Below are 26,840 nucleotides of genomic sequence, written 5' to 3'. Positions count from 1 at the left end.
CTACACGCTCCTCCGTCTTGGACCAAACAGCACCAGTGTTTTAAAAAGGAAACAGAACAAGAACAGAAACCCTGCATTGTTGGTGAAATGCCTATCCCACGTGATGGAATACAGATACAAATAGGTGGTAGCTTTTAAACTCCATCTCAGCAAGCCGCAATCATGGCAAGCCGAGAAACACGAGCGGTACAATCACAACCTAACATTCATGGGTTCAACGCTTAAATTACAACGAACACAAATCTCTAGTACCTTTGCATTTGAGAAATTCACCAGGCACAGAAACAGGCACATATCTTCAACTTTCCTTTTCCAAGTAGGGAAACCCACAGGAAAAGGAAATACAACTGTATTTCATATTTATACGAAATCTAGCATGTTACCCACAACATTGTTTTTTCCGTCAAAATTATGCCACCCATCATCCCCTTTTCCTATTGCACATTCTCTTTGTGAAGAACAACATTTACAGTACAAGGCTGAAATCAACATTGCATATTGTAAGTCAGCAGTTGAAGGTGTACCATGTAGACAGTAACTGAAACAAGACCCCTTTAATTAGATCAGAGAAGTAATGCAGACGTGGTCATGCATCATAATCGCAGGTTGGTCTTTAAACACCCAAATAGTTTCATCCTGTTTAGAATTCAAGACTTTCTAGGTAACAGATGCACTCACCCTGTGCTGAAGAGTGTACGGAAAGGGCAACATCCAGATTGTCACACACTGGAATCTCCCTAGAGAAAGCTGGAAACGGAAGAGGCTTGTACATAACTGGGAGCGTCATCGGTAAGAAACAATACCAGCAAGAGACTTCAGTTGTGCGCTGCTAAGAATTACTAAGCAGAGGAAAAAAAGGTTCCGTTGAAGAAACTCTGTTCAAAGTAGCGCAAATACTCTGGGACCCACTTGCAATAATGGCACACCACAGGAGTTAGCCCGGGCTCAAGAGTATTTGTGGGGGCAGACCGTCGCCCCATGGATCACTTTAAACAGACGGTCCCTAGAAAACTTTGGATATCTGGGTCAGGAACATACAGAAAAAAGGATAAAGGGCATTTCAGTGAAGAGAAAAAGTTAAATAATTTAAAGTGTTGAGTAAAGCACCAGGTATCTTTTCCTTTCAATTTAGAGAATATACAGTGGCCTTGTTTTCAAAAATGCTACATACTCCTTGCTGGAAAGCAGAGGAAACCGATTTCTATGTACACAGTAAGAACTCTACAGAGATGGCCCGCGAGTTCTGCGGAGAAAGGGGTGTTACAGTCAAGGCTTCAGGTATTCCACAGCAGGCGGTGTCTACGTTTGTGTAGCAAGATCCTGGATTTCACAGTACGCAAGGTTGGCAAACTGGAAATTCTCTGGCAGCTTCATGTAGTTTTAAAAAATAAGTGCAGTAGGCCTCCATTTTATTAACTGTGATAAAAAGCATATATGCAAAAATATTTTTATATCGATAGCACATTACTGCATTATAAAAGCTGCCCAAGTGAAGCTGAAGATTCTGGCAGCTGGTGCTTTTGGCACTTGGGAGATGTGGAAAGCAGCATAGAGATCTGTGAAATACAACAGTGACTGATGTTTCTGCTACAGTGATCGGCATTAATATAGTTAGCAGTGTTCATATTTAAACTTCTCTATGAAGTTTCTGAGTCAATATCCCACTAAGAGGAGATATTCAGATCTCTTAAAGCTACTAGTTTAGGCTGTGTGCAGACTCAGGAAGACTTCCCTAGTAGTTTACACTTTTCGTATGTTTCAACGTCCTCTTTCAACCACAAAGGCTGGAAACTCTTTTTTCCTCCTCTTTTAAAGAGCCTGGATTTAGAAGCGCAATTCTGTCACAGGAGTTGGAAACTGTAGTCACAAATCTGCAGAATATGCTGGGCCCTGCTTATACTAGAAGTCTCCTCCAAGTCCCAGATTGAAACAGGATATAAACTGTTTTGAGATGGCCAAACGGTTTCATTTAAGTTTACCAGACATGCATTAGCAATGGGAGGAGAGTCCTTTGGACATTTCCACTTGGGAATCCTGTTTTCAGTAAAATTCTGTGATGCACAAACACAAAAGCTCAGCTGCCTACATTCACAATTATTAAAATGACACAAGTTGAGCGAACCTTCTCCCTAAAGCGCAAGTGATGGGTTTGCTTATGCAGCCTGCATAAAACTGCAAGTGCCATATAATTATATCTAGAGATATAGATGTGGGTATATCTATAGATATTTATCTCTTGTGCAGAACGTCCTCCTCCCGTGCTAGCCGTTAAATACTAGCACGTGCCTCCATGTTTGAGCTTGCACCTGTTGACAGCTATGTACCATAAAGGGAGTACAGTACCTGGACAATGGAAGGCAAGAAAAGGAAGACAAATTGCTGCTGACGGTTGCGACGGTCAGCAGCAGGCAGTATTCTAGCAGGTGCCTGGAAAACCCATGAAGACCACTTAGCATGCATTGTATATTCATAAATACTTCTTGCAGGCACTGTGTGTGAAGGCACAGCCAAAAAAGACAACAGCAAAAGACAAGCTGAAATACAAAGGCATGAATTCAACTGCACCTTAGACAAAAATTGTGACTATGCCTCAAAAAGCAGAAAACTGATACAACCTGACATTAAAGGCTGAGATGCAATGTTTTCTTTCAAGCCCACGAAGGCTAAAAACAGTGGTGCAAGTCCGTTCTCTGCTTAAGAGGTACTTGGATTTTAAAGAGCACCACAGTCAGGCTACGTCTCTAGACTTGCTTGTCACAGGCTATTAAATAGAAGCAGATGAACACAGCAGGTTGCAATCAGCATGTTTCAGGGCTAGCAAATGCTTTCCACTACAGTTCAGGCTGTTATAAGAAGCCGCCTGTGCATTCCCTGTTAGGATGCTTGTCTGCTATGAAAAGCCATCATGAGCATATACGCTCACAGCCCCACGGAGTTCTCAGATGGGTTCTTTTCAAGTGATGCCACCTTACAACCACAGGCATTAGAGGAAAAATGTCACCTGCCTTCACAGTGGCCATGGAGACTCTCTAGTCCAAGCTCCATAGGAGCACTGAGCATAACGTTTTGGCACCTGAATAAGATGGATTCCACCACGGCCAAGTCATAGAAGCTCCAGAAGCCAAAGAAATGGGCTTTGGCTTCTATTTTGTACATGGCAAGGTACCTAAGGGCTCTGAAGACAAGGCTAAACATTATGCCTGAAGTCCAATTAAACTACCATTTCAGATATCAGAATTAATCTGAATAAAAAGCTATGGTTTATAAGCAGCACAGCACATCTAAGGCACATGTATGCATGCAAGCCACCATCACTGGATTAAGACATTGCTGATTTGTCCTTAAGAAGCAATGGCTGCTAGTACAGAACAAACATATAGGCTTTTTTCAGCACTAATCCTCCTCCCCAATACTGAAAATACTATATACTGCTGACAGCATAATGTGCAACATATATAGCTTGATTGGAAAGCATGGGGCAGAACTTTAAAAAATGTACAGGATTCCGTTTAGAACTCCAAAGTTCAACAAATGCCCTATTTTAGGGTGAAAACAATTATAAATCTGATAATGATGCACAGCATCCATGAGTGATTTTTCCTTAATTTTGAAATAGTGTCATTAACTACGACATATATTGTAGGTTTACATTTCTAAAGAGAAATAACAGAATTGAATAGTTTTTTTTCCTATCACAAGTGATAACCAGTGTTTGATATCTTCTATTTTTCTTCCAAGAAATATCAGTCTATCAACAGTTTTAAAATAAAATGTTTTCTGTAACAATAGAACTTTAAATAAAAATATGATTTTGATTCAGATACTTTTGAGAAGACATGGATACTTCTCCAAGATCTTCTGACAAAGTAATTCTTAAAACAGAGACCAGATGAGGCCTTAAAAAGACAATATAGTATATTTCAGACAAGATTGCACCTCAGTTTTTCAAATAATATCATAATTGCAACATTACTTCATCATTTCTTCTTTTAACATGCTGACAGTTTCCAGCTAGCCCACGTGTGAAGTTTTTTTTGTTTTTGTATTCTAGCTTAAAGAAATAAAAGTCAGTAATTTATTCAGCACATACTGTATATGTCTTTTCACCTCCAATTGACTAGATCATTAATAAGTTAAAAAAAAAAAAAATATCCTCTCTGACCATAACCATTATCCTCATGAGGGATAAGTGATTCTTCAGAGCTTAAGTGTTGCTAGTTCTATTAAAAAATATACCATGGTATGATTTCTTAATGTGTTGCTACTTTCGCAATTGGACCCTATGCAGTTATGCCTTCAAACTCTTCCGTCTGTTCCACAAGGTGGTTCTGTGAGCTTTAGGACCTCTGATTGAAGACAAACTGATATAAAAACCCCAAACGGAGTCGTCTTCTGTTTAATCCGCCTCCCCCATTGTATGTCAGGGGTCTGGTAGATCCGATGTATCCACTATGACTTTAATAAAAATAGTATCATCTTTAATATACGTTCCATTCTCTAGAACAGTTTGAGCCACAAAGACCGGGCAGCCAGATGCAATGTTCATTTCTCCAGTTGGCTTCTTGAAACTGCTGCTGTTTGGATCTGGCTTGAAAGCATCTCCTAAGTGGCGTCGAGACGGTCCCTGATCCATTAGCATGAGAGTCACTTTCTGTTTAAAGGGCCAAGGAAGCAACGCATCGTATTCTCCACGCATTATGACAAAAAACAGCGACAAGTGCGTCCCCTTTCCCATGCCATCTCCATTAAGGTAAACTCTGGCACACATCTTGTAGCCAAAGTATCCAGTATAAAAGGGTTGGCTGTACAAGGACAGAGTCTTCCCCATGACTGCCTCTTGCTTCCGACGTTTATAATCTCGAATTTTCCAAATTAATACTCCGTTGTAACTGGCAGTTTCTAAAACTTGGAATCGGAGGTCCATGTCAGCCAGCCGAATATCATGAACACTCAGCATCTGATCATGTCTGCTCAGCTGTGTCTCTAGCAGGCCTGTCAGAAAACAGAAAGGACAAGGGTGAGAGAAGTGTTTTTTTCTAAGGACTGCAAAAATCAATTGCCATTGCTGCTATTGTATATGAAAACATTTTCTTCCCCAAGAAGCAAAGTGCATTTGGTCACCGATGCAGCTATTTGCCAGCTAGTACCTAGGTAAACTGGGATTTTTTTACAAACATGGGTGTTAATCACACATGCAGTAAAAGCCAAATATTCAAGTCTTCTAACATAATTTGTCTGGTCACTAAGCAATATAACTACGGCGGCTTCCATTTTTTGAGAGGACACTTGGTAGCGTTATCTGTAGATTGCCATTAGCAGTGAAGACCTTGGGAAGTGGTCACACATCCTACGTAATCCCTCTGAAATTCAGAAGCATCGCTGATCACTCAAAGTACTTTTCTCAGACACTACTTGTCTCAGAAGCGTAGTGCTGTTACCTTGTCTAAGGTTCATCATAAAAGAAGAGAAAATTCAAGCTTAGCTCTGCATTAGATGGTGACTTACTTAGTTTGGAGAGAGAGGGCTGTTTTTAATGTCCCCTTTCCCCTCAGGTGAAAATGTTTCTCTTTGCACGCTGGCAAAATTGGCCAACATACAATACTGAGAAGCAGATGAATTCATAAGGCAGGTTTGTTTTATACCGATCCATTTGAACGTTCTTTGTCCCAATCATTTAAACACTTTCATATGATCTACACTATCTTGCTAAACACCAGTTTTCTCTTTATTCAGCAAGCACGACAATAACCTTATTCTCAAGCAGATCTCTCAGTTTTATTTAGATCATATATACTTCTGTAACAGATATCAGGACAGGTGGTTTCAGGTGGATAACCACACTGTTGATCCATTCATGGGGGAGAAGAGTAATAAAAGAAGACTTGTCAGTATACCAAGACTGTATTTAAAGAAGCTGCTGAAAGCCATTAGCTGTCAAAGATCAGTTGAGAAACTATTTATAATGAACTAACATTGTCATCAAGACAAGGGTCAAGAAAATAAAAGAAAAGAGTCAAGCCTAATAAACAGCGTGGAAGCAATGCCACATCAAAGGGCTTACGCAGTTTCCTATTCAAAAATCAGAAGAATCAGTATTATTCCTGCTTCCACATAATCACAACGGGAGTGCCATTCAAAGGACGTAATTTTTCTCTTGACAACGCTGACGAGTACTTCAGTCCATTGTGCTTACACTTACTTGTATTTCGAGCTCCTTGCCCTGCAGTTTTATCAACACTTTCCAGCTCAGTCACTCTGTTCTGGAGGGATTCTACGCTGCTCTTCATGCTGTCAGCCTCCTCCCAGTTCTGTCGGAAGGGACGGATTTCTTTGTCCAGTTCTTTCAGTTTCTCTGCTTGACTGTCTATCACTCGCTTTATAAAACAGTAAGTTTTGAGTTAAAAATAACAAAAATACATTAATTTATACAAATTAAACATGGATTATGTACTGATAACAACATGCATTTCCAATATAAACAAGTTTCACTTATGTCAAATATTTTAGTAACATAAACATTTAGAGGAATATTTCAAGGATTTATAAAACACTTAGTGCTGCATAGGTATTATTATTAGAGCACTACCAGAATTATCAACACAATTATTTAAAGAAAAAAAGAGAATTGTTAGTGTGCTCATCTAAATTTTTTTTAAAAACCTTTCACTTCAAGAACAATACTCTGAACATCTCTATATTGATATTATGGGCTAATATTTGTTGGGTTTCGTGTCAGAGTACTTAAGCAACAAAGTATGGGCACAACAACAACTTACCATGGTGTGAATCAAGTGGCTGCTCATGTGCCTGCGTTTATCATTGGGTTACAGCAAAATAACTTACCCCTCCAGAAAAACATCGGTACCCCTGCACACATGGGGCAGATGTGCAGATACAGCGGCATTAGCAAGCTCCAAGCTCACATGGATCAGTTATCAAAGCCTAAGTTATTACGTGCCCATAACCACAGCAGAAACCCTCAAGAGCATAAGCAAAACTACCATTTCTGGTCAGCACTTAAGCACTTTCAAAATTCCCACCCTTACTTCCTAAATTGAGTAAGTCACGTGTCGTGATAGTGCTTGCTGGTTGAGTCTTTTTAAGAAAACAAGGAAAAAAACCCAGTTGATTTTGGCAAGGCATGAAATATAGCACTCAAGAAAAAAAAAAAAAAAAAACAACAAAGCACAAAAAGGTTGATATTCTCCAAAAAAGGGACATTGCAAGCACCTCAGTATATTACAAATATAAAGGAGAACATATTTCCCAGTCTACCTCAAATCTGATGCAAGAAATACATAGCACTTTATGTTACCACAGCTAATTTGGACTAGCAGGAATTTTAGCCAGAACCCCATAATCAGTTGTGAAGTTCAAATGATAACACAAATATTTGAGACAAGAAACTACTTTTGCTACCACCTACAGTTAAATTCCAGATCTAACTTCTTAGTTTATTATCATATATGCCAACGTGTAAAAATGATTTTTCACTTCTTAAAAAAATGTAGCAGTTGAGTACAAAACAAGAAAATAGTTATTTTGCATTTGCCTTCTGGTTAGCCATGTGGATTCAATGTTCCCCACTGATGGGGAAAACCCTTCTGGCTCATGCAACCTTCATTTCCCCTTTTAGGCATTTGCTTTTAATCATGTGGTTTCAGTTATACTGAAAGTCTGTAACAATTAATTAAAGGCTGTCATTTTGATAAGCCAGGTAGCAAAGTCATGTTCTAGGAGTGTTTCATTTTGTTGTGTCTCAAAACCACTGAGTAATCTAATGCATTTCAAGATTAACTATTTATTTCTATGTTTGTGTTTTAAAACGAGCTAATATATCTCACTTGCAAAATTATGACTTTGTGAAGGGAAGTTGTGTACTGAATCATAAATGCAGGGGTCCCATTAGATTAAGCAACTTGCCTGGACATACTGATCATCAGTTACCAACACAGTCACACCCTCTCACTTGGACTGATAGTAATTAGAAAATAAAATTAGGAAGGGCTGTTAGCTACACATACAAAAGGAAGCACACCATGGAATGGCCTGAACGAATGTTGTAAGAGCAGAGCTGCAAGATTTGGCCATTCGTTCACAGTTAACATGCAAAAGTAAACTCAAGGTGTGCCCAAGTCTGATCTTTTTCCTCTACTCACTCATGTGAACTCTCCAAGGCAAGAACAGTTACATGGTTATAGGTTTGCACATTGCCTCGTACAGAGATGCTCTAAGTTCCACTTGGGACCTCTTGGCACTAACACAGTATCAAACAAAATGAATAAACACATTTTTAAATGAATTGGGAAAGTGGTAAAGATGCAAAAGAATTCTAAGTTGTTCTTCTTTTGGGAGAAGTTTACTAGAAGTTGTTACTAGGGACCAACTTCTCTCCATCAACCTGTGTGCAACGTTCTACCTTTGTACACGCACAACCAATTACGGCTTTTAGCTGTTTCTACTACATGTTGGCAAGTGTAGGTTTTTATCTCCTGTACGTCTTCATGAGAACTCGAAAGGTGTAGAATAATCAGAAATAGACTTGCATTCAGTTTTTAAAAAGCAGTGGGATCTCTTATCTTTTTACCCTACAGGGAGTCAACCTCCCTCACACTGGGAGATACTGATGTACTAAATCTGAATTTAATGCAGCAGTGGAGAATTTCACTCCCTCTAATTATTCCATTAGAAAGCACACAGATGTCTCACACTGTACTCATAAATTTTCAAGTAGATATCAATTTTCTGCATGCACTTTTTATTCCAGCAACTGACCTCTCCAGATCATTAATCCAGAGTTATATGCCTGGCAAACCATTGAGGGCTCTTCTTGACGTTGACTTTCATCGAGGTATTGTTTGGTATTTCTAATAAACAATTTCCAGAATTTTAGCACTATTATTACTAAAAGAATTTAGAAAACTGAAGAACATTATATTCGCAGTTGTGTCTCTCTCAGATGTTCCTAATGGGCCTTTCCATTGCAACTGATGGAGCAAAACCAAAGAAAAGCTAAAGAACACACTAGAAAAGGAACCAAAAGTACTACTTGACTGGGAAAACAAATCATACATCCTCCTCCTCTGAAGGAATGTATTACCAATCAAATAATTTCATATTCATAAGGTCACTGTTTCTTTTGTCTTTAAGTACCTCATGTCCACACTCAGCTTAAGACTTGGCTTACTAGTATGCTTCCATATACTCATGAGAAAGACTGGATACTGGATGTGAAAGTTCCTTTCCATAAGACAGCAGTCAAAAAAGTATCACATACTCGCTTGGTAGAAACAGTCTCCCTAGAGATCAGTATATGAAAATTAATATGAATCAAAACATCTCAAGGCTGAGGTTCCTGCCAGTGCCCACTTTTGATGCATTTACAGTAATTGCATTAAATGCCTCACAGCACAGATGATGCCAGCCGTGCTCCATGAAACAGCTGTTCCCAAGCCAAAGAAGGTTACATGACTACCAATACTGAAACTGTACTAGGAATTACTAGCATGCATAGGACTTAGGGGACTAAGCCAATAACGCTTGTCCAGACCTGATGCTTGTCCAGTTCTACACTGGAAATATCTGTGGCTCTCGTATAGCCATGGCTGCTCAGTGCAACCCAGAACCAGAATGGCTCTCAACAGGTAACTAATTCCTTCAATTCCTAGCAGGCAACAGAAGGAGGCTAATCATACTGTCCAGGGAAAAACAAACTGAGGTGTGATTCCAGGATGTCCTTAACAACTGGACTGACCCAGGAAGTTCCAGTAAGTGGAAGGCACCAGGTTCAAACAGCTGTAAAACACAGTATGGCTTAAAATAACTAAACTAAAACAGCCACTGGCGAGTAGTAGTAAAGGGAGGTGGGGGAGAAAAAAAAGGAGCAAAACGCATCCTCTCCAATACTTATTACCACAAAAAAGCTACCTGTTGGAGTCTGCCAAACGTACTGTTTTGTGTGGGTTTTTTTCTTAACGTAAACCATTTGAAAATTGATTTTGCCAAGATGTACAGCTTGAGGAAATCAAAGATATTGCAATCTGTCATCAAGACAATCACGAAAAAATTCTGCTCTACATTTTTTCCATTTCCCCTCTCATCACTGGTTTTTGAGACAGCATGTGTAAAAACCCCAGGCTGACAAATTAACTTACCTCCTGGTAGATTCAATCAGCAATATCAATACATACAAGGATTAGCTTCCCAGTGTCAGAATGCAATATTGCAAGCATGCAGCCATATCCCAGGCTATTATCAGACCAAATAACAATGACTAAGACAGGCTAAACTGGTTACCACATGGGCAGAACATTGAAAGAAATAAGTGCTATAAGGAGAAATGTTGCTGTTGCCAAAGTTAAAGGTTTCCTTATAAACCAACATTGAGGGTCTTGAGTCCTTGAATGTGCTACCCTTTGAATTTTAGCCATACTCTAGTTTGGATACTTGTATCTTTCTTGAATATCAACATTTGCAGTTTAGTATGTGAAGTGACTAGTAAGTGAAAAAGATAAAATTTATTTACATTCCTTTAAGCTGGATGCTAAAGCAGGTATTTGATATTCTATCAACAGACATACTAAAATAATGTGTAAATGATACCTGCATAATAGCTCGCTAAGTATCTCCCCCGAGATTTCCCTAATTGTGGTCAGTACCACTCAAGCTAACACAAATTCCCAGCATCCACATTCCAAGTTAGCTCTGAATGCAAAGCAAAGCATTTCAAGCTTGGGCTAAGCACCATGCTAGTGCATCCAGAGGATTTCTAGGCCGATGCTGGCTTGTGGCCAGGTGATTCAGACCACAGAGTAAGAAACTCAGACCTCCTGGCAAAGGAATAATTAGATACATTTTCCTCAGAAGGAGGACAGCAGAAATGTGAATTTTAAAAAGTGTATTCAAATGCATTGTACTATGTTTGGATTAATTCCACACCAGACTGATCTCACTCATGATTAATATTTTTTAAAATACCAGCAAGTAGAAAAGAAACATACATTATACATATGACAGTTTTAAGGTGCTAATCTTGTCCTCCAGCTTGACAGTAGTTCCTCAAGCAGTTATTTTTTGCAGAGAAGAAAAAATAATTATGATTATTCTTCAAATAAGATTTGTAATTTTGTTTTCAATATTTTCCCTTTTTAAACAGGGGTTTTTATTTTAACATAGGCTAGGTAACTGCAGTGTCTTAGTGAAGTATCAAAACAAACCAGATACTGACCAGAAGGAAAAAAAAAAAATTCAGAATAGCTTTATAATAAGGTAAACTCTCTCCCACCCTCTTTTTAATTAGAACACCTCACTTTACAAGTGTAAAGGCACAGAACAGAAGCTACTACCATTTCTGCTTTAATGGGGAGATTCTAAATTTCTTACCTGTAAATGAAGTATTTTAGATTCATTATTCCGCAGCATTTCCTTCTGTCTTTCAATTTCTATTTCAAAGCTACAAATCTGATTATGTAAAGTTTGTATACTCTTGTTCTTTTCCAAACTTTCATTCTGGAGCAAGGCCACCTGGAAAAAATTCTACAATTACTCCTGCCAAAGTTTATTAAAAATACCTATAACTTCGTTAGTTTTAACTATCTTACACACATGAAAGGGATGAGATCCTAGTAAAATCTCTCTCCATGTCTTGCAAATAAATAAACCAACCCCAACCTTCTGAGAGATACTTTTGCACTTCCACAGCATGGTATCAGTACAACTTTGGCTAATGAAAGTGCAGGTGGGATACAGAAACAGCAAAAGAACTTCTGTCTAAGCATAATCTTTTCTTTATTCAGTTTTGTTATTTAATGTTATTTAATGGCTTTGTTTCCTCATTTCCACTAACTGACTTGGGAGTTGCTTGGAGTTCAGAAAAAACAACCTATTTAGCTCTAGATCAGTGTTAAGAACTTGAGCCCTGCACAGAAGAGATACCAGAGAAAAGCCGAGCAGCTGAAAAGCTAGTCGGGAAAGGAAAACGTTAATCCGCCCCACCTACTCCAATCTATCCTGATCATTAACAAATTTAAGGAAAAACATCATCTGCATGGGATTGGCTTGGCTTCACAGAATGTGATGGTGATGGAAACTCCTGAAATGAGTGAATACAGAAGGGATCCATGCATTTGAAGGAAAATGCAATGGTGCCTACTAGTAGAAAAGACCAAAAATCTACAAGGCTGTGGATTATATTCTCTCTCTGTATTGACGTTTTATGAATTCATTCATTAGTGACTCATTCTGATTTTAAAACATGAGCCTTGTTAGAAGAATATCATATATTCTATCTCCTTGGGCATGAAAGTAATAGAGTAAATATTCTCCATTACACTAATTCAGCCTCTGTTCACTAACGTGATTTGGGGAAGGGGGTTGCTTTGTGGTGGTGGGTTGCTTTTTCTTTTTCTTAAACCTCATTTTTCCCAGGCAAGATTATTCAGTGGCAAAAACGCAGAAAACAAACACTTGACACAAAATGACATTTGGACATGCCCTAACTAGTTCCACAGACAGATCTTTATATGGATAAGAAGCAGCACTATTTTTGACCCATGAAAATCTTTTGATAAATATTCTACATTAAGACCAATTACTTGGATGCTTCATGTTCCCCCAAAAATCTACACCACCGCCCCCAATACAGATGCTGGTTTAAAATCAAGCCAGTTTTACCTCTGCTGTGGGTGCCACTGTAGAATTCTACCACCTTAACTGCCCTCTAGTCAGACACAGTTGAGCAACTTCTGTGTCGCTGCATTCCTAGACCCGAGAAGCTAGCCTCTTTACAAAGGTAAGTAGGTTCAATCTCTATACTGACCTAAGCTAGACCAAGGAACTGCCAAAGTCCACAGCCAGTCAGCACGTTCTTTGGACAGGGGCCCATATACAGAGATACCGCAATGTATGTGCATATCTACCTTTCAATGTAGCAGAGCATGTGTGCATAATTACATTAGTTCCACATTTTATAGATGAACAACTGGCAAAGAGGCTCAGCAGAAATGAGACAAAGCTATGATAAAAATTTCAAGAACAAGTTTAAATTCGAACTAGTACCCCTGTCTCCCATGTATTTCAGATCTGCTGGGTAGCCACTTTAATTTTTTGCATCCTCCTTTTCCTTAATGAATTGGAGTTCTTCAGTTAATCGTGATCTTTACATTCCCCTTTTCTCATTGTTTCCTCCCCAGGCCTCCCAATCATACGGGAGTTACACTCTGTGTCACTAGCATTACGTTTCCATTTTTGTACAAGTTATAAAACATGGGCCTGTCTTGTACTGAGATTTTCCACGCAGTTCTACAGAACACAAGAAAAATAGAATTATGTCCTGCAGCCCTTAGTGATACAGAACTGTCATTCCTAAGTCAGTAATTGTAGTTTGGTGGCAATTTGTGAATAAGAAATCTTTAACACTAAATATAGTTTCCTAATTGCATTTGGCATAAGTCTTTGGAACTTGAGTTAAAAAACAGTGTAAAGGAAACACAGCATCTATTTACAAACTGCATCAATCAGCTTCCTTTACTTCCTTGTCATATTTGAAATATTGCTAGGATAAAGCATGTTCTTATTCAGCAGTTTTTCAAATTAAGCTATTGCTTATTATTGCTTACTAAAAAAGAATGGAAGAAACACTCTGATACCACAAAGAACTGGATTAAACCAGACAGGTCCCATATTTAACTCACATATTAAGTTTATACCAGATTTCTTTAAGAATATGACGAAGCCACAAAATTACGTTCAAGTCATTATTTCCAACATCATAAAACCTGTGGGAGTTCAGTCTGCAGGTTTGTCTCATCACAGAGTGAAAACACTGAATTTTAATTTGCCCCACAAAGTTTTGATTCAAGATTTTACATCTGTCCTTCTCTTACTACTCTTTGCCAACAGCACCATTCAAATACCAAACTCATAACTCGGCACAAGCTTTGCAGCTCTGAAGACTTTCAGTCTGCATAGTCCACAAGCACTGTTAAAGAACATGGTGACTGGGAGAAGGCAACTTCTCCTTCCCCCTCCATACATATTGCAGTGAGTACCCCTAACGAAATCTCGACCCTGCAGAAACCAATGACAAGAATTCCACCAACTTCAGCACGGCCAAGATTTCTGTGATATTCATCAGCTGAGTTACCTTTGCACTGCTGTTCTTCAGCGCATCCATTAATTTTTTCTCAAAGAAGAGAACAACGAAATTACAAATCATTTTGTTACCCTTCTCTAGAATAAAGTCACTGACATATGCTATGTGGTTAGCTATTCTGGTAACTTGGCATGGTCTTGGGATTTCCAGTGATTCAACTCTTTATTATGAATAGGAAGAAGTCTACAAAGCAGGAAGTGAAAAGAAAAAAAAAAATGGACAAACAATGATAAGCAGTTATGTCCTAAATGAAAAAAGAAAATTGAACATAAGAGAGTAGTAAAGTGTATATTCTCTTAGCTCTATAAGAGACAAACATAGAACTGCTGGGCATTTTTTAAATGACAAAGCACCTCTCAGGACACTGACAAAAGGCAGAACATGATCTATTCTGGAAGTCACAGGGAACATGGTTTTTTCCTATAATGTAAAATAAATCCTATGGTTTTAATCAGACTAATGAAAAAAGAACTAAGGATATGAATTTTTATCTGTCAAAATGGAAAATGTACAGTTCCTACATTAACAAGGATATTCAGATGCAAAAGCAAACTTAAGCATTGTTATTGATCATCAAACTAAGACTTAGGCATGTAGTAAAAATCGTCTCAAAAAACCTACACTGGACTTTTCCCAGGTTCAGTGGTTTCCTTATGGGGCTTCAAGTTCAAAACCAAACAGTCCAGGGACAAATGTGCTGGGGACAAAATCATATTTTGCTGTTCCTGTTAACTTCTGCTTTAAAACTATACTTCCTGCGGCTGCAGGACTTTGCTGGAAACCCATGCATGAGAGATCACTGTAGGCCAAGAAGGGAATACACTTTCTAGACAGAGTTTGCTAAACTTGAGCTAGCAGTCTGCTGTGAAATGACAGAAGTCACAAGCCACATGTATCATAACTGCCACTGAGCTTACACTGGAATTGCTACTCTTATTTAACTCATTCTAGAGAAATCTGAAGGGGCTCCTGACTCCTCTGCCTGCATTTGTAAAACAGTTTAATAATTCTGGGATTTCCACCCCCACCCCCCAAAAGCAGAAGCGCTATTGTAATGGCTATGTAAAACAGTAATCTTTTTAAAAAGATTTAAGAAAACAGTGATTTGTTCTGAAGTTTTGCGTTTTTAAATCAAAGCCTTAATGATCTGTTCTCCAAATAAAATTTAAGTCATTCAAATGATTCACAAGATTGTAGCTGACACTGATATGATTTCCAGCATCTCCCAAATCCCAAACATTCTAAAACCAGGAGTCCCAAGGAAGCACTGCAACATGAACTCCATTCTGGTCTAGCACTAAAGCAGAAATCACCAGGCCCAGGAGTTACAATATGTTTAATTTAATTAACCTTTGCAGGTCATTAAGTTTGGAGAGCAAGAAACTAAAATAAATAACCAGTTTATTACATGGTATTTCTAATAATGTTATCTCTAGAAAAATACAAGGTAGCAAAAATAAAGCTCACAGCACTGCCATAGCTTTCCAAACCCTCCCTTTTGTAAGAAGGCAGCTCAGAGAGGAATTTCAATACTAGACTGTTTATGTGAAGAAAGTGTTTTAATTAAGTTACCAATGAGGAAAATTGTATATGGAGTTGCGAAGCCAAGTTTCTCACAGCATTTTATTATAACAAAGGTACCAGATATGCTAAAATGCTTGATTGCTTTTGGAGCCTACTAATGCTTTAGCTGTACTGTTGAACAGCTGTTAAACAGAAAAAAAGCGCTTCTTCTAGTACTTTTATATGATTTAAAGAAATCAATGAAAATTAGAAGTGAGTAGAAGATATACCTTATTTTCTAGAGCATTGCTCCACTCTTTCAATAAGTTAACATGCTGCACTGCTGAGCTGGCTTCATGTGCTTTAATTTGTTGGTTTGTTCCCTGTGACAACAAAGAATTTATACATTTTAGCCAATTCCACTTCTTTTAAACCTACAAAGAAAGAGTATATCAAGACATCGAACCAACACTACATATTTTGGTTCACGGATGCATGTTGCAGAACTGTAGAGAGAAGGGAAATCTACTTGGGAATTTACAAAAGTCAGGAATACATTTAATATAGCAAGTGTTTTATACAACTGCCATATATCTCCATCCAGTGTACTTGATACGTCAGAGACAATAAAAAAGAACAAGATTTACAAAACGAATCGTATTTTAGAGTCTTCTGTGTAGCTTTACACTAAATAAAGCACAATTGAGTCATACAAAGCCTAAAATGTCCAATTCCCCAAACTGTAATTTAAAACTTCTGTTGTATTTCACGAACAGCTTCATAAGCACTGAATTTTCCCTCAGTTGAGTATTAAAGACAAATATTTAAGATAAATTTATCATCACTGGAAACTGCCAGCTTTATAAACTACTTTGAGAGATATTACAATGCCTAGTTTGTCTTCCTAAGATGTTACCATGATTGCTCTATATTCAGATACGCTGCCTCTGCACAACCTATAAGTGCTGTTACAAATAACCACTATATAAAAAGTTTACAGAACACACATAGATCATATACAGAGTACATAAGATGCAGACCATACTACTTTCTTTATTTGTATTGTGTTGCATTACACCTACCTCAGTAAGTGTTTTGCAATGCAGAATATGTTAGCTTTGATGGTAGATATGCTGCAAAGTAACTGAAAGGGTTTCAATGATCCTCAAGGTATGTACTCTATATAAAATACTAAAAATATATATGTGGATATATGTACATATATGCACACATATACATACATAAAATGAATGGCAATACATACGACATAACAGTGGGCAGGGTTACAGCATTGATCAGTTCTACCACTAAGAGCATTACTGTTAACACTTAAAATGATGAATGCTCGTTATTTAAGAAGCTGGAAATACCTGCAGGAAGTATTTTATTGCAAATAATTGCTGCTTACAGTTCTTGTCTCTTTACGTTATCACGGGCTAACAAATGAGTCACACTATCTGATAAACTCAATTTTTTCCTGTCAGCGGTTTCTGAAATTTCCTGACTAATCTCTTCATTATATAAGAATCCAAATTCCCCAAGATGTATAGTAAGGGAAGCAGAATATTGGAAGAGACCGGAATAATACTACTGACACTAAACTCTAAGGTTTGGCTTTTTTAATTATTTTTAAAATATCGCAGGGATTGCCAGGATTAAAATCTAGAACTTTTTTTTTTTTTAAAATAAATAAATTTCATGCTGTGCTTTGATTATACACCTGTGTGCACACAGACATATGAATGCACATAAAAATACGTGTTTTAAGTGTGCTAACCTATGTTTAACCTTAATAAAAATATTAAGACACACAAATGAGAGAAAATATAAACATACTTAGCTCAAGAAAATAAATACTTTCATAGAAACAACTGAAGTTACTAGTCTATTTTCTGAAGAATAAAAGTGTCTTTCCTCTTATTCTAAGTTTAAGAGTTCTTCAAATGTATCATCTTCCTATTTCAACAAGAAGTAACTAAATAACTGAACTCCCAAACCACTGCAGGAATGTGTGGGCTTTTCATATTGTTTATTTTTTAAATGGAAAACCAAACATCTGCTGCATAATCATTTGGTGCAACTGGATGACTTTTCCTTAACCAAGACTAAAGAAGTCCAGAACTTTCACGTCAAAGAGTTAGGTTCTATTTGCAGACTTTCATCAATTGGGAAGTATAATTGTTATATACTGACCTGAAAAGTGCAGCCATAACGCTTAAAACTACAGGTACTTGGGGCATTAATACATTCTGACAAATGTGCATTCAACTGCAATAGGAAAAAAATGTGAGTTTTGGCAAAAGACGTTTGCATGATAATGCTCAAAACATAAAGGGCACAGGTTATCAGGTTTGTATTGTGTGCCGGTTGCAGAACATACAATACACGTGTGTATATTTTCTCCAGTCTGACCTAAAGTGCAAATACTATATATACACATATGTAAACCACACGCACATGCCAATACAGTATACAGTGTGATACATTTAATATACAGTGAAACTTCTACTAAAGACTATTTCAATAGGCAATCCAATTTGGAAAAGTGAACAAAAAGAACACACTCTACAATTATTTATATGATTTCATTTGACTTTAGTGAATGACAATCTCTTCTCAACAGGCCAGTTTTTTACTAGTGTTCTGAGCAAGTCTTAAGATCAGTTTCACTGTAGTATAAAGTACATTTTTTCTAACCCTAATTTCATGAGGAACCAATTTTTCAAAACATAACATGCAATTCTCCGTGCCCAAATTTAACGTTAAATTACACAAAAAAGACTAACAAGTACTGCATGAAACAGACAAAGAGTTTTAGAATAGGTACAATTAAGTAACTTTAAAAAAATGCAGTACACAGGATTAATACTGATTAGTAAAATGCCTGCATTTTTCACAGATTGAGATTTATTCCAATATCGGATTATTACGAGCACAGACCACTTTTCATTTAAAAATAAACCAATTCACAGAAGCATATACATATATACAGACAGCAGCCATTGCAGCACAGAGGGCAGCAACTGGATGCAAACTGCCTAAAAGTTGGAGCAAAGAGCCATTTTTGGGAGGGGTAGTGCAACAAACACTCTCTCTTCAAAAACAGGATCTGCAGTTTGTATTGCCCACAAAGCAGACAGGAGCTAGAGCCTAGCTCCTCAGCTGGCATCACCCTCTTGGGTTTCAAAATCTCTTTTGAAATTCCCACACCATAAGCCCCACATGACTCAGCTCAACCACCTCCATGGAAAGAAGTGGTGAACCAATTCTGCTTTGAACATGTCGCTCTGGAACAGACAGGACAGTCTTTAAAAATCAGGTACCAAGATGCATTCGGTCACTCATCTCTGATATACACCTATGATGTTCTAAACACTATCTGTAGAAATTCACAGTATAGCTTCAAAAGACATGTGCTTCAGAAAAAAAAGTCAGTCCAAATAAGAAAGAGACATGTGGTGTAACAGGCTTTACAAGAATGCCACATTTTCAACTTCTCAAAACTAGAAGTCTGCCAAAGAGTTACGAATTAAACACAAAAAATTGCCTTTTATTCTACAGTAAGATATTCACTTGTGGTACACTACAGAATTTTCTCAAACTGTTAGGCAGGCATTTTCCCATTTTCTGCATTAGAGTCATTGTCCCTAACCATGCAGCTAAGTAATAATATATTTTCACAGTATCAGAAAAAAATTAAGCAACATACAGCAACAGATGATGCAGGGCAAGATGACTGTTTAAAGTTCTGATTCTACCAATAGTTTCAGAACCCAATTCTGACTATAGGTGTAACGACCTAGGCTTTAATGGGTCCATTCTTATTAGCACTCAGATATACCTCTTCTTCTTACTTTAACTGCTGAAGTCAAGATTTGAGACTATGCTCTAGTGCTCCAGAACCAGGATCTAAACTCAGAAGTAAGCACTGATAGAATTGGCTCAGTATACATATTTTCTCTTTTCTTAGCAACTCAATTTCTGTTAATAGGTTCAGTATTTATCATACATTTTGTATTTCATTATGCTGGGGGAAAAGACTGCCCCTGTGTTTGGCAGGTGCCTTATGTGCCTTGTGCACTATCACATGATTGATAATTTACAAGTGTAACTGAAAAATAGTATGAATCCAACTCAGGAAATAAGTATCAGTGAAAAGAGAAAAGCTTATCCTCAGATCAGAAACTTAACTCTCCTTAAGTGAGGCTTATAGAGTCCTGAAGACTTAAATGAGCTCTTCCCCATCCTTGGTAAGTTCTATTTTTAGGAAAAAATAACGCACATCAACTTTGACAGATGCTACTTATATCCATTTATGTACAAGAACATGGATCTGTTCAAACAACACAGGTTTTAATTTTTTTTAATCTGGTCTGTATATTACTGCAAGCACTTTGACACATTAAGAGAAATTTTTATGCGTTGTTGCATCGGGCTATTGGAATGCTGTACTCGTATTACCCTTTATCTTACACTAATTCTTTAAGTGTCAGTTATTATTTTTTCCCAAATTTAACAGATTTAATTGTAACTTAAGTTTTTCCATGGAATGATTCTACACGTTTATGATTTTCCTAGTCTTTACTAATTCTTGTCAATTTTAATATATGCTAACTACCTCAAGATGCTGCTCTACTGTGCTCAACAAATGCTTCAAATGGGGGAAGGGAAGGGGGAAAGCTAGTAAAAATGAAAGCAGGAAAGACATGCGCTAATCTTGGGCAAGCCAAGTGTAATAATGACACAAAACTATGAAATTACTTCTTTTAAAATAATTTTTCAAGAAATCGTTAGAAATATTTGAGTGTTATCACACTTAACTGTGTGGTAGAAAAAGCTTTTCTTTAGATCTCACATTTTAATAAGTAAATGGCTTCTGGCAAAATTCTTGCGAGATCTTACTAAAAAAATTATTTAATTTTTCAGCACAACACTGGGCATGACTTCTTACCTCGCTCCTCATGAGTGTTTTAACACTACATTTATAAGGACATGAAACCATGACACACGGGCAGTCTGTATCTTCATGTTTCTACAGAGGAAAAAGCAAACAAACCACAAATCACTCTGACTCTGAAATTAAAGAGAGGACTTACCTGCAAAGAAAAGCAGCCTACAATAATTAAAAGAAACACACAAGATTTTTTTAATGTTTATCCCAATTGTGCAGAGTTACAGAACCGCAACTGCTCAAACATCAGTTTATGCTTTCAATAGATGTGTTGATATTCTGAAGCAAAATAAGGGTTTTCTTGTGTTTTCCCACACAGAGTAAACCGATTTGCTTCCCATTTTATTGTTTTCACTTGGTGCAATGAAACAATGATAAAAGTTAAGTTTTCTTCCCCAAGAATTACTCACAAAACCAGGCATCTTTAAAAGTGAGCAGAACCACTGCAAATGTCCTTTTCAGTAAGGTTATACAGTGCATGGAAAAAGCTCTTAAAAAAAATGTGCATTGCCCATGCTCAGAAAATCTCTTTCCTATGTATGGATATTCCCCTTCCAATTCTTTTCTAATTCTGATTCCCAGACGTCTGATACTAAGTCTCACTGTTATACACCCAAAGTTCAAAGAGATGTTGAAATTTTATCATGATGCTGAGCAGGCATTTTGATCTGAACCTAGATGACGATAGGTACTTCAGTATAGCTGTCAAACCGTATCACCATACGGAGGGAAGAAAATCAGGCCCAAGCTAACTGAATTTATATTTCTTCTCAGTTTTTCTCAACAAAATGAAAAATCTGGAAAAGAAAAAAAATTTTGTTTCATGTCAAGTGACAGGTCCCATTCAACTTGAAACAAACTGTTTCATTTCTGGTACTTAAGAAAAGCAAAGGAAACAAAGGTCTAGATTTATAAGCCTGTTAGAAAAGGAAGAACAAATAGCATGCCTTTTTTGCCCCGATATTATGTCTATTTTTTGAAACAAAACCAAGACATAAAGGAGACCCAATCTCCAAGATATGAAAGGCCTTGGTTCAGAACTCTGTCATAAATCTGCAAATATCTGAAAATGTATACCTCCTTGCTTTTAAAAACAGATCATCAGGTATGCTGTTCTGAAGCAGGTCTATCCTGCCATCCTTCTTACTCTCACTAATTCACTTGGCGTAGCACATGTAGGCAGGCACAGTGACAGAAAGCAAGGAAGCCTAAATTGCTCCTTAGCCACAGAGCTGGGACAGCCTCCCAAAATGTGGGGGTGAGGAGCTAGCTTCAGTCCCTCCCCACCCATGGACACCCAACCAGGAGCAATGCTACAGACCCACATCATCTCTCCCCAGAGTAACCTCTGTCAGGGTGACTATCGTACTCTTCTGATCAGCAATGGCTCACGGGGCCATTTCTGCTCAGTCTCAAGAACTGGGCCTGGGCCCCCCCTCATTCTGAACACATCTGTAATCGGGTTGAAGAGAGACATCACACGCTACCACATAGCTTTGTGAGCCTACTGCCCTACAAACTTCTTTAATGGTTTATCAACTACAAAACTAGAAAAATAATACTCCCTTCTAACATTCATTCCCTGATTTTAACTCATTCTCTCCTCTAACCTGCCCAGTCTGGCAAAGGTGATGACACTGACTCTCGATTAGAGATAAAAAGCCACCATGCAGCTTCTCAGCCCTCTCCAGTTCTCCTCCTCACTCTACATCCCAGGGCCCACCCTCTGGAACCAAGGGGAGCCTTTCCAATTACTTCAGGATATACCACCCTAATCCCATTCCAGTGACAGAACCCTCTTCCTACCAACCAGCTAAATTCACCCAGTCCAGCACACAAACCCAAATGCATCATAAAACATGGGTGATGCCACATGCAGGGCACCTGGCACAGGTGAGGAGCGGCCAGGATATTAATATGGCTCCCCATAGAAGCCAGTGCCACAGTGGGAACGTATCTGGTTCCAGAGCAGTGGCAAGGGAGCAAGAAGGCAATGTCTCATGTCTTCCCCAGTGGCTGTCCCAGTCAGCTCAGTGGTATCTCAGACTACTGGGTAGAGCCCAGATTGTCTTGGTGGGGTCTGCCTAGGGCACCCTGTTGTGGCCAGGGTGGTAGTGAAGAGCCTAGGCACTAAGTAATGCTGTCCTTCCACATCTGCATCATACTACTACTGCCCAAGTATCAATTTTATAAAAGAAGCACTTCCAAGTAGTTTTGTGGATTATCCACAGAAAAATACAATAATTCAGAAGCATTTCAGGCTACTAATTTCTGTTTTAACAATGCACCTTCTTTATCTGCCAGGAGTTACAACCCCAACTTTTAGATGGTTTAAACAAAAGAGAAGAAATTAAGAAGTTAACTCACCTAATGACAGTGCAGGCAAGACAAATGGAATCTAAAAAAATGTGTACTAACATTATTAACTAAAGAGTCTGCCTCCAACAATGGGGATTTCCTACCCCACGGGTCATGGGATTCTATGAAGACATGAACCATAAGTACTCCGGTAAAATTATTTTTGTTTCCATTTGCATACCTTTTTTCTCGGTACGGTCCCTCTATCTCCATTTTCAGTTCAAGTCACTGAGGCCTGCTTCAGTCATTATTGCATTAGACAAAATTTTAGGCTACAGAAGCTAGAGATGAACTCAAGCTCTGGGTGACAAAACTCAAATTAGAAGTCAAAAGGAGCCTTTCATTCAAATGCACAGTCTCATTAAGCTTCTGATTCTCATTACTAATGTACAATGAGGCAACATTTTATCAGGCCACAACAAATAAAACCATCTGCATTTCTATAATCACTGAACTTCTACAAATCTAGGTGAAAAAAATTTGAAAAATAGCAGCCAATTGCTAATTTTCTCATTGTGGGGCTTTCTGCACCTTAAAGCAACATGAAAGCAAAACTGTCCTTTTTCTATGTACTGAAACATATAAGCCAATGATAACATGAGAACATGTAACACTGTGGAAATGTTCTGATTTACAAATGCAGATTTGTTTAGAACTTCTAAGGGCAGGTGAATAATGGTACCAGCTGTATTATAATCAAAATAGTGACACATCAGCATAAAACTACATTTTAACAAACCTCTTTGGCTCTCTGGATAAGCCACTTCTATTATCTCTTAAAGCAACTCAGATTCCCAGCACTTAAGATTTTGGAGAACAATTACTTTATTTACAAACGCTCTTTTCTGTACTTCAGAGTAATAAGCCATTCACGCTTCCAACATGTATGTCTAAAACAGGTTTCGCTGTGAATTAAAAATCTGATAGACTAAAGCTTGCCTCGGCTTCTGAATATCTTGAAAGCTACTGCTAGTTCAAAGATTCCATAAATGTCAAATCCATCAACATTTGATAAAAGAGAGAGCTCTTAAACTAAACCAGAGTTCTACGTTCCTCAAAACGTAAGGATGTTTTCAGACTCTCAAAAATTTAACTACATTGCTCCTATAAAAAGAAACTGCCTACAAGGAACCTGTGAGCATGTTGCTTAGATACGGAAATCCAGCTTGTACAATGAGACGTATTTAATACTGACTGATTTTGTCTGTTAAGACACCACGCATTTTTTAATGTCACTTTTTGCCTCACATCAATTCCCAGCCTAAAGAAAATTCAGTAAGAACAGTATCCATAATCTAACTACATACAGTTTCGCCTCTGTATCAGAAGTGTGCAAGAATAAACACAGTGTAAACTCAATTTTCTCTGTGTATTTTCACATCTCAGCCATCTTCTGCTAGGTAATGCACAATTATTAAAGTACGAGTTTACACCCAAATAATTGAAAGCTAGATCGAAATCAGAACTTGGTGAGCTTCTACCTATGCCTTTTTCTAATGACATGAGAAGCATTCTTTGCTCAAAGATCATTCAGGACTTAATTTTCATTTGTGTTCCTGTGCATTGTTTGTCAGGTGAAGGCTCACATCACTCTTACTGCACTAGAAGGTCCAAGATCCGAGACTGTCAAACTATGTGAACAGAATTTTTTTTAAAAAGAGTCAAAATTACAGCAAGAGATTCAGCATAATACAGTTCAATGTGAAATAATGCAAACACAGTCAAGTTACAATTCTACATGTGAAGCGAGTATGACTTTCTCAACCTCTGCTCTATACTTCTAACTCACGGCATGCTGCTTATCAGACAACCTACTCGCGTGCCAGGAACAGCAGTAACTCTGCCTAGGCCTGTCACGTGCCACTGCTGCTTATGCCAGGACACAATCTGTTTTTACATTGTTTCCTCCTTTCCTCTCATAACAGATCACACAGATCCAAGAAGGATTATACAGAAAGATGCCGTTTCTCCAGTCAATTGCTATGCTTACGCTTTTCCTCCACAACATTTAATTGTTATGATGGTGGTTGCATTTATTATTTCAATTCATGCAAAATAAAAAAGCATAGCAAAAATTACTTTAGTATCAATATTATGCAGTGGGTCTGATTTTTTTTTTAAATGCAGTATCTGAACATGAGAAAAAAGAAAATGTCTCCCAGTCAGTGCAGTAGCTGGTGTTTTTGCAGCAAAAAAAAAAAAGTGGCCTATTTATTTTTTTGACTTACTAATTCTAGCTGAGAGGCCAAGACTCTACTGGCAGCTACACAGAAGCACAGGAAGAGTTATTATTCCACATTAATGTATGGAATCTTGTTCTATGTACACAAGAAAATACTGCACCTGCAACATAATCATTGGGACTTGGCTTTTACAGTATTTACAGGTTGTCTCCCGGTATTTACAGGTCTTCTCTACGTGGTCTGGCAAATCTTTTCTCAGTATTTTTTCTTTGCAATCAGCATGAGGACACGAGAGTTCTTCAAACTGACAATCAGTTTTCAAATGCATCTGAAGGATTTAAAAAAAAAAAAAAAAAGGTCAAGCCAACTAAGTTTTGTGCATGTCTTCTATCCTTTGAGACATCCCACAAATAACTCGGAATGAAAGTAAGCAAAGTTTTTTTGTGCACTACATTGTGCAAGAGCAAACACTAACAAATCTGCTCAGGAATGCATTTCTGACTTTACACTCCATACAGATTTCACTGTATTATAGATGTACACAAGCTACTTTTATACTTGAAGCATTCTACCAGAGTCCAAAATTCCACACAGGCTATTTAAACAAGAGGTAAGCACTCTTTATCAAGGTATATTATTCCACATAAACATAGATGCTGCTTTAAGTTGTTTAAGTACCTGAGCTTGCTCATTCAAAGCAAGTTTAAGTACCTACACATCTCACAGCAGACTGCTGTGTAGCCGTCCCTCAGACTGCTATAAATTACCAGATTACTACTATGTTACGCCTTCATGAAACAAAGCTACAAGTTATTTTGTACAAGTCTGGAGAAGCCAAAGGTTTAACTCCACGCATAAACCACCACTTACATGAGAGGGTTAAGACTGGTAAATAAAAATAAAAACAGACCAAAAAAGGAATTAAAATTCCTCACATTAAGATTTTTCCCAATTTTAGTTCTCCCTCCAGTTCTCATTTGCTTCATGCATTTACATTTCTGAGCTTTAGTGTCACACAATCATGTGATTTTTTTACTACAATTCCTTATAGCTCATGGAAAAGCTGAGTTTCAAACAGTTTAACTCTATTCTGACATTCATAAATCAGATTAACCACTAGTGTGAGCAAGTCAAGAAATGGACTGAGGTTTTAATTTACAAGATTTCTTCTCATTCTTTAACTCAAAAGGAAGCTTATGACTATGCTAGATTACTTACCAGTAATTGACCCAAAGACAGTTGTTCTTTACAGCCCTTGTTTTCATTTCTACAGTATATTTGAAGGGCAAGTAGTTCTCTCCTGCAGCAATTATCTTTAAATACCTGAAATATCAGAAATCACTTCATTTTAGAAATTTAAAACCTCTCAAGAATATGCAAGTTCAAGTAAAGTAGAAGCCACGCAATTTGGCTACAGCATTGTCATTCAATTCTATCTTTATGTGCCAGAAATAAAATCCTAGCATTCCATTTTTCTTAAATGTGCACAACACTGGAATTCCTCCACTATGAAGCAGCCCAGTGAAAGATAGTATTTGGACAGATGCTCTACTACTGCTTCACTTCTACTATAAGTACAATAAAGTAAAAGGTACAAAAAAGGACTAAATATTTTGCTATTTACTTGCCAATAACAGGCCTGCATATGCTAGAACTCTCTACACTGTTTGGGAAGCTGGTGAATTAAAGCACA

At 37.7% G+C, this 26,840-nt stretch overlaps 1 protein-coding gene across 6 annotated transcripts in view; it reads right to left on the bottom strand.

Annotated features, from left to right (window-relative positions):
• The window catches only part of TRAF3 (TNF receptor associated factor 3), a 68,154-nt gene continuing 41,314 nt past the window's right edge, over positions 1-26,840 (bottom strand). For 2 of the 6 annotated variants that reach the window (XM_009636870.2, XM_035892424.1), the window contains exons 4-11: positions 26,366-26,470; positions 25,308-25,475; positions 20,607-20,687; positions 17,849-17,923; positions 15,946-16,038; positions 11,383-11,523; positions 6,200-6,374; positions 1-4,992 (exon numbers count right to left, since the gene is read on the bottom strand). In XM_009636870.2, coding sequence (XP_009635165.1) covers positions 4,421-4,992; positions 6,200-6,374; positions 11,383-11,523; positions 15,946-16,038; positions 17,849-17,923; positions 20,607-20,687; positions 25,308-25,475; positions 26,366-26,470 — 1,410 coding nt within the window. In that variant the 3' untranslated portion in view covers positions 1-4,420. The remainder of the gene's footprint in view (positions 4,993-6,199; positions 6,375-11,382; positions 11,524-15,945; positions 16,039-17,848; positions 17,924-20,606; positions 20,688-25,307; positions 25,476-26,365; positions 26,471-26,840) is intronic. The other 4 variants (XM_035892425.1, XM_009636871.2, XM_035892426.1 and 1 more) reach the window with 4 other exon arrangements.

This window comes from Egretta garzetta, unplaced genomic scaffold (assembly GCF_000687185.1).
Source record: "Egretta garzetta isolate BGI_Z169 unplaced genomic scaffold, ASM68718v1 scaffold374, whole genome shotgun sequence".
In the NCBI taxonomy this organism is placed as follows: domain Eukaryota; kingdom Metazoa; phylum Chordata; class Aves; order Pelecaniformes; family Ardeidae; genus Egretta; species Egretta garzetta.
The sequence above is the reverse complement of the archived record's forward strand: the minus strand, read 5'-3'. Positions and strand labels throughout refer to the sequence as shown.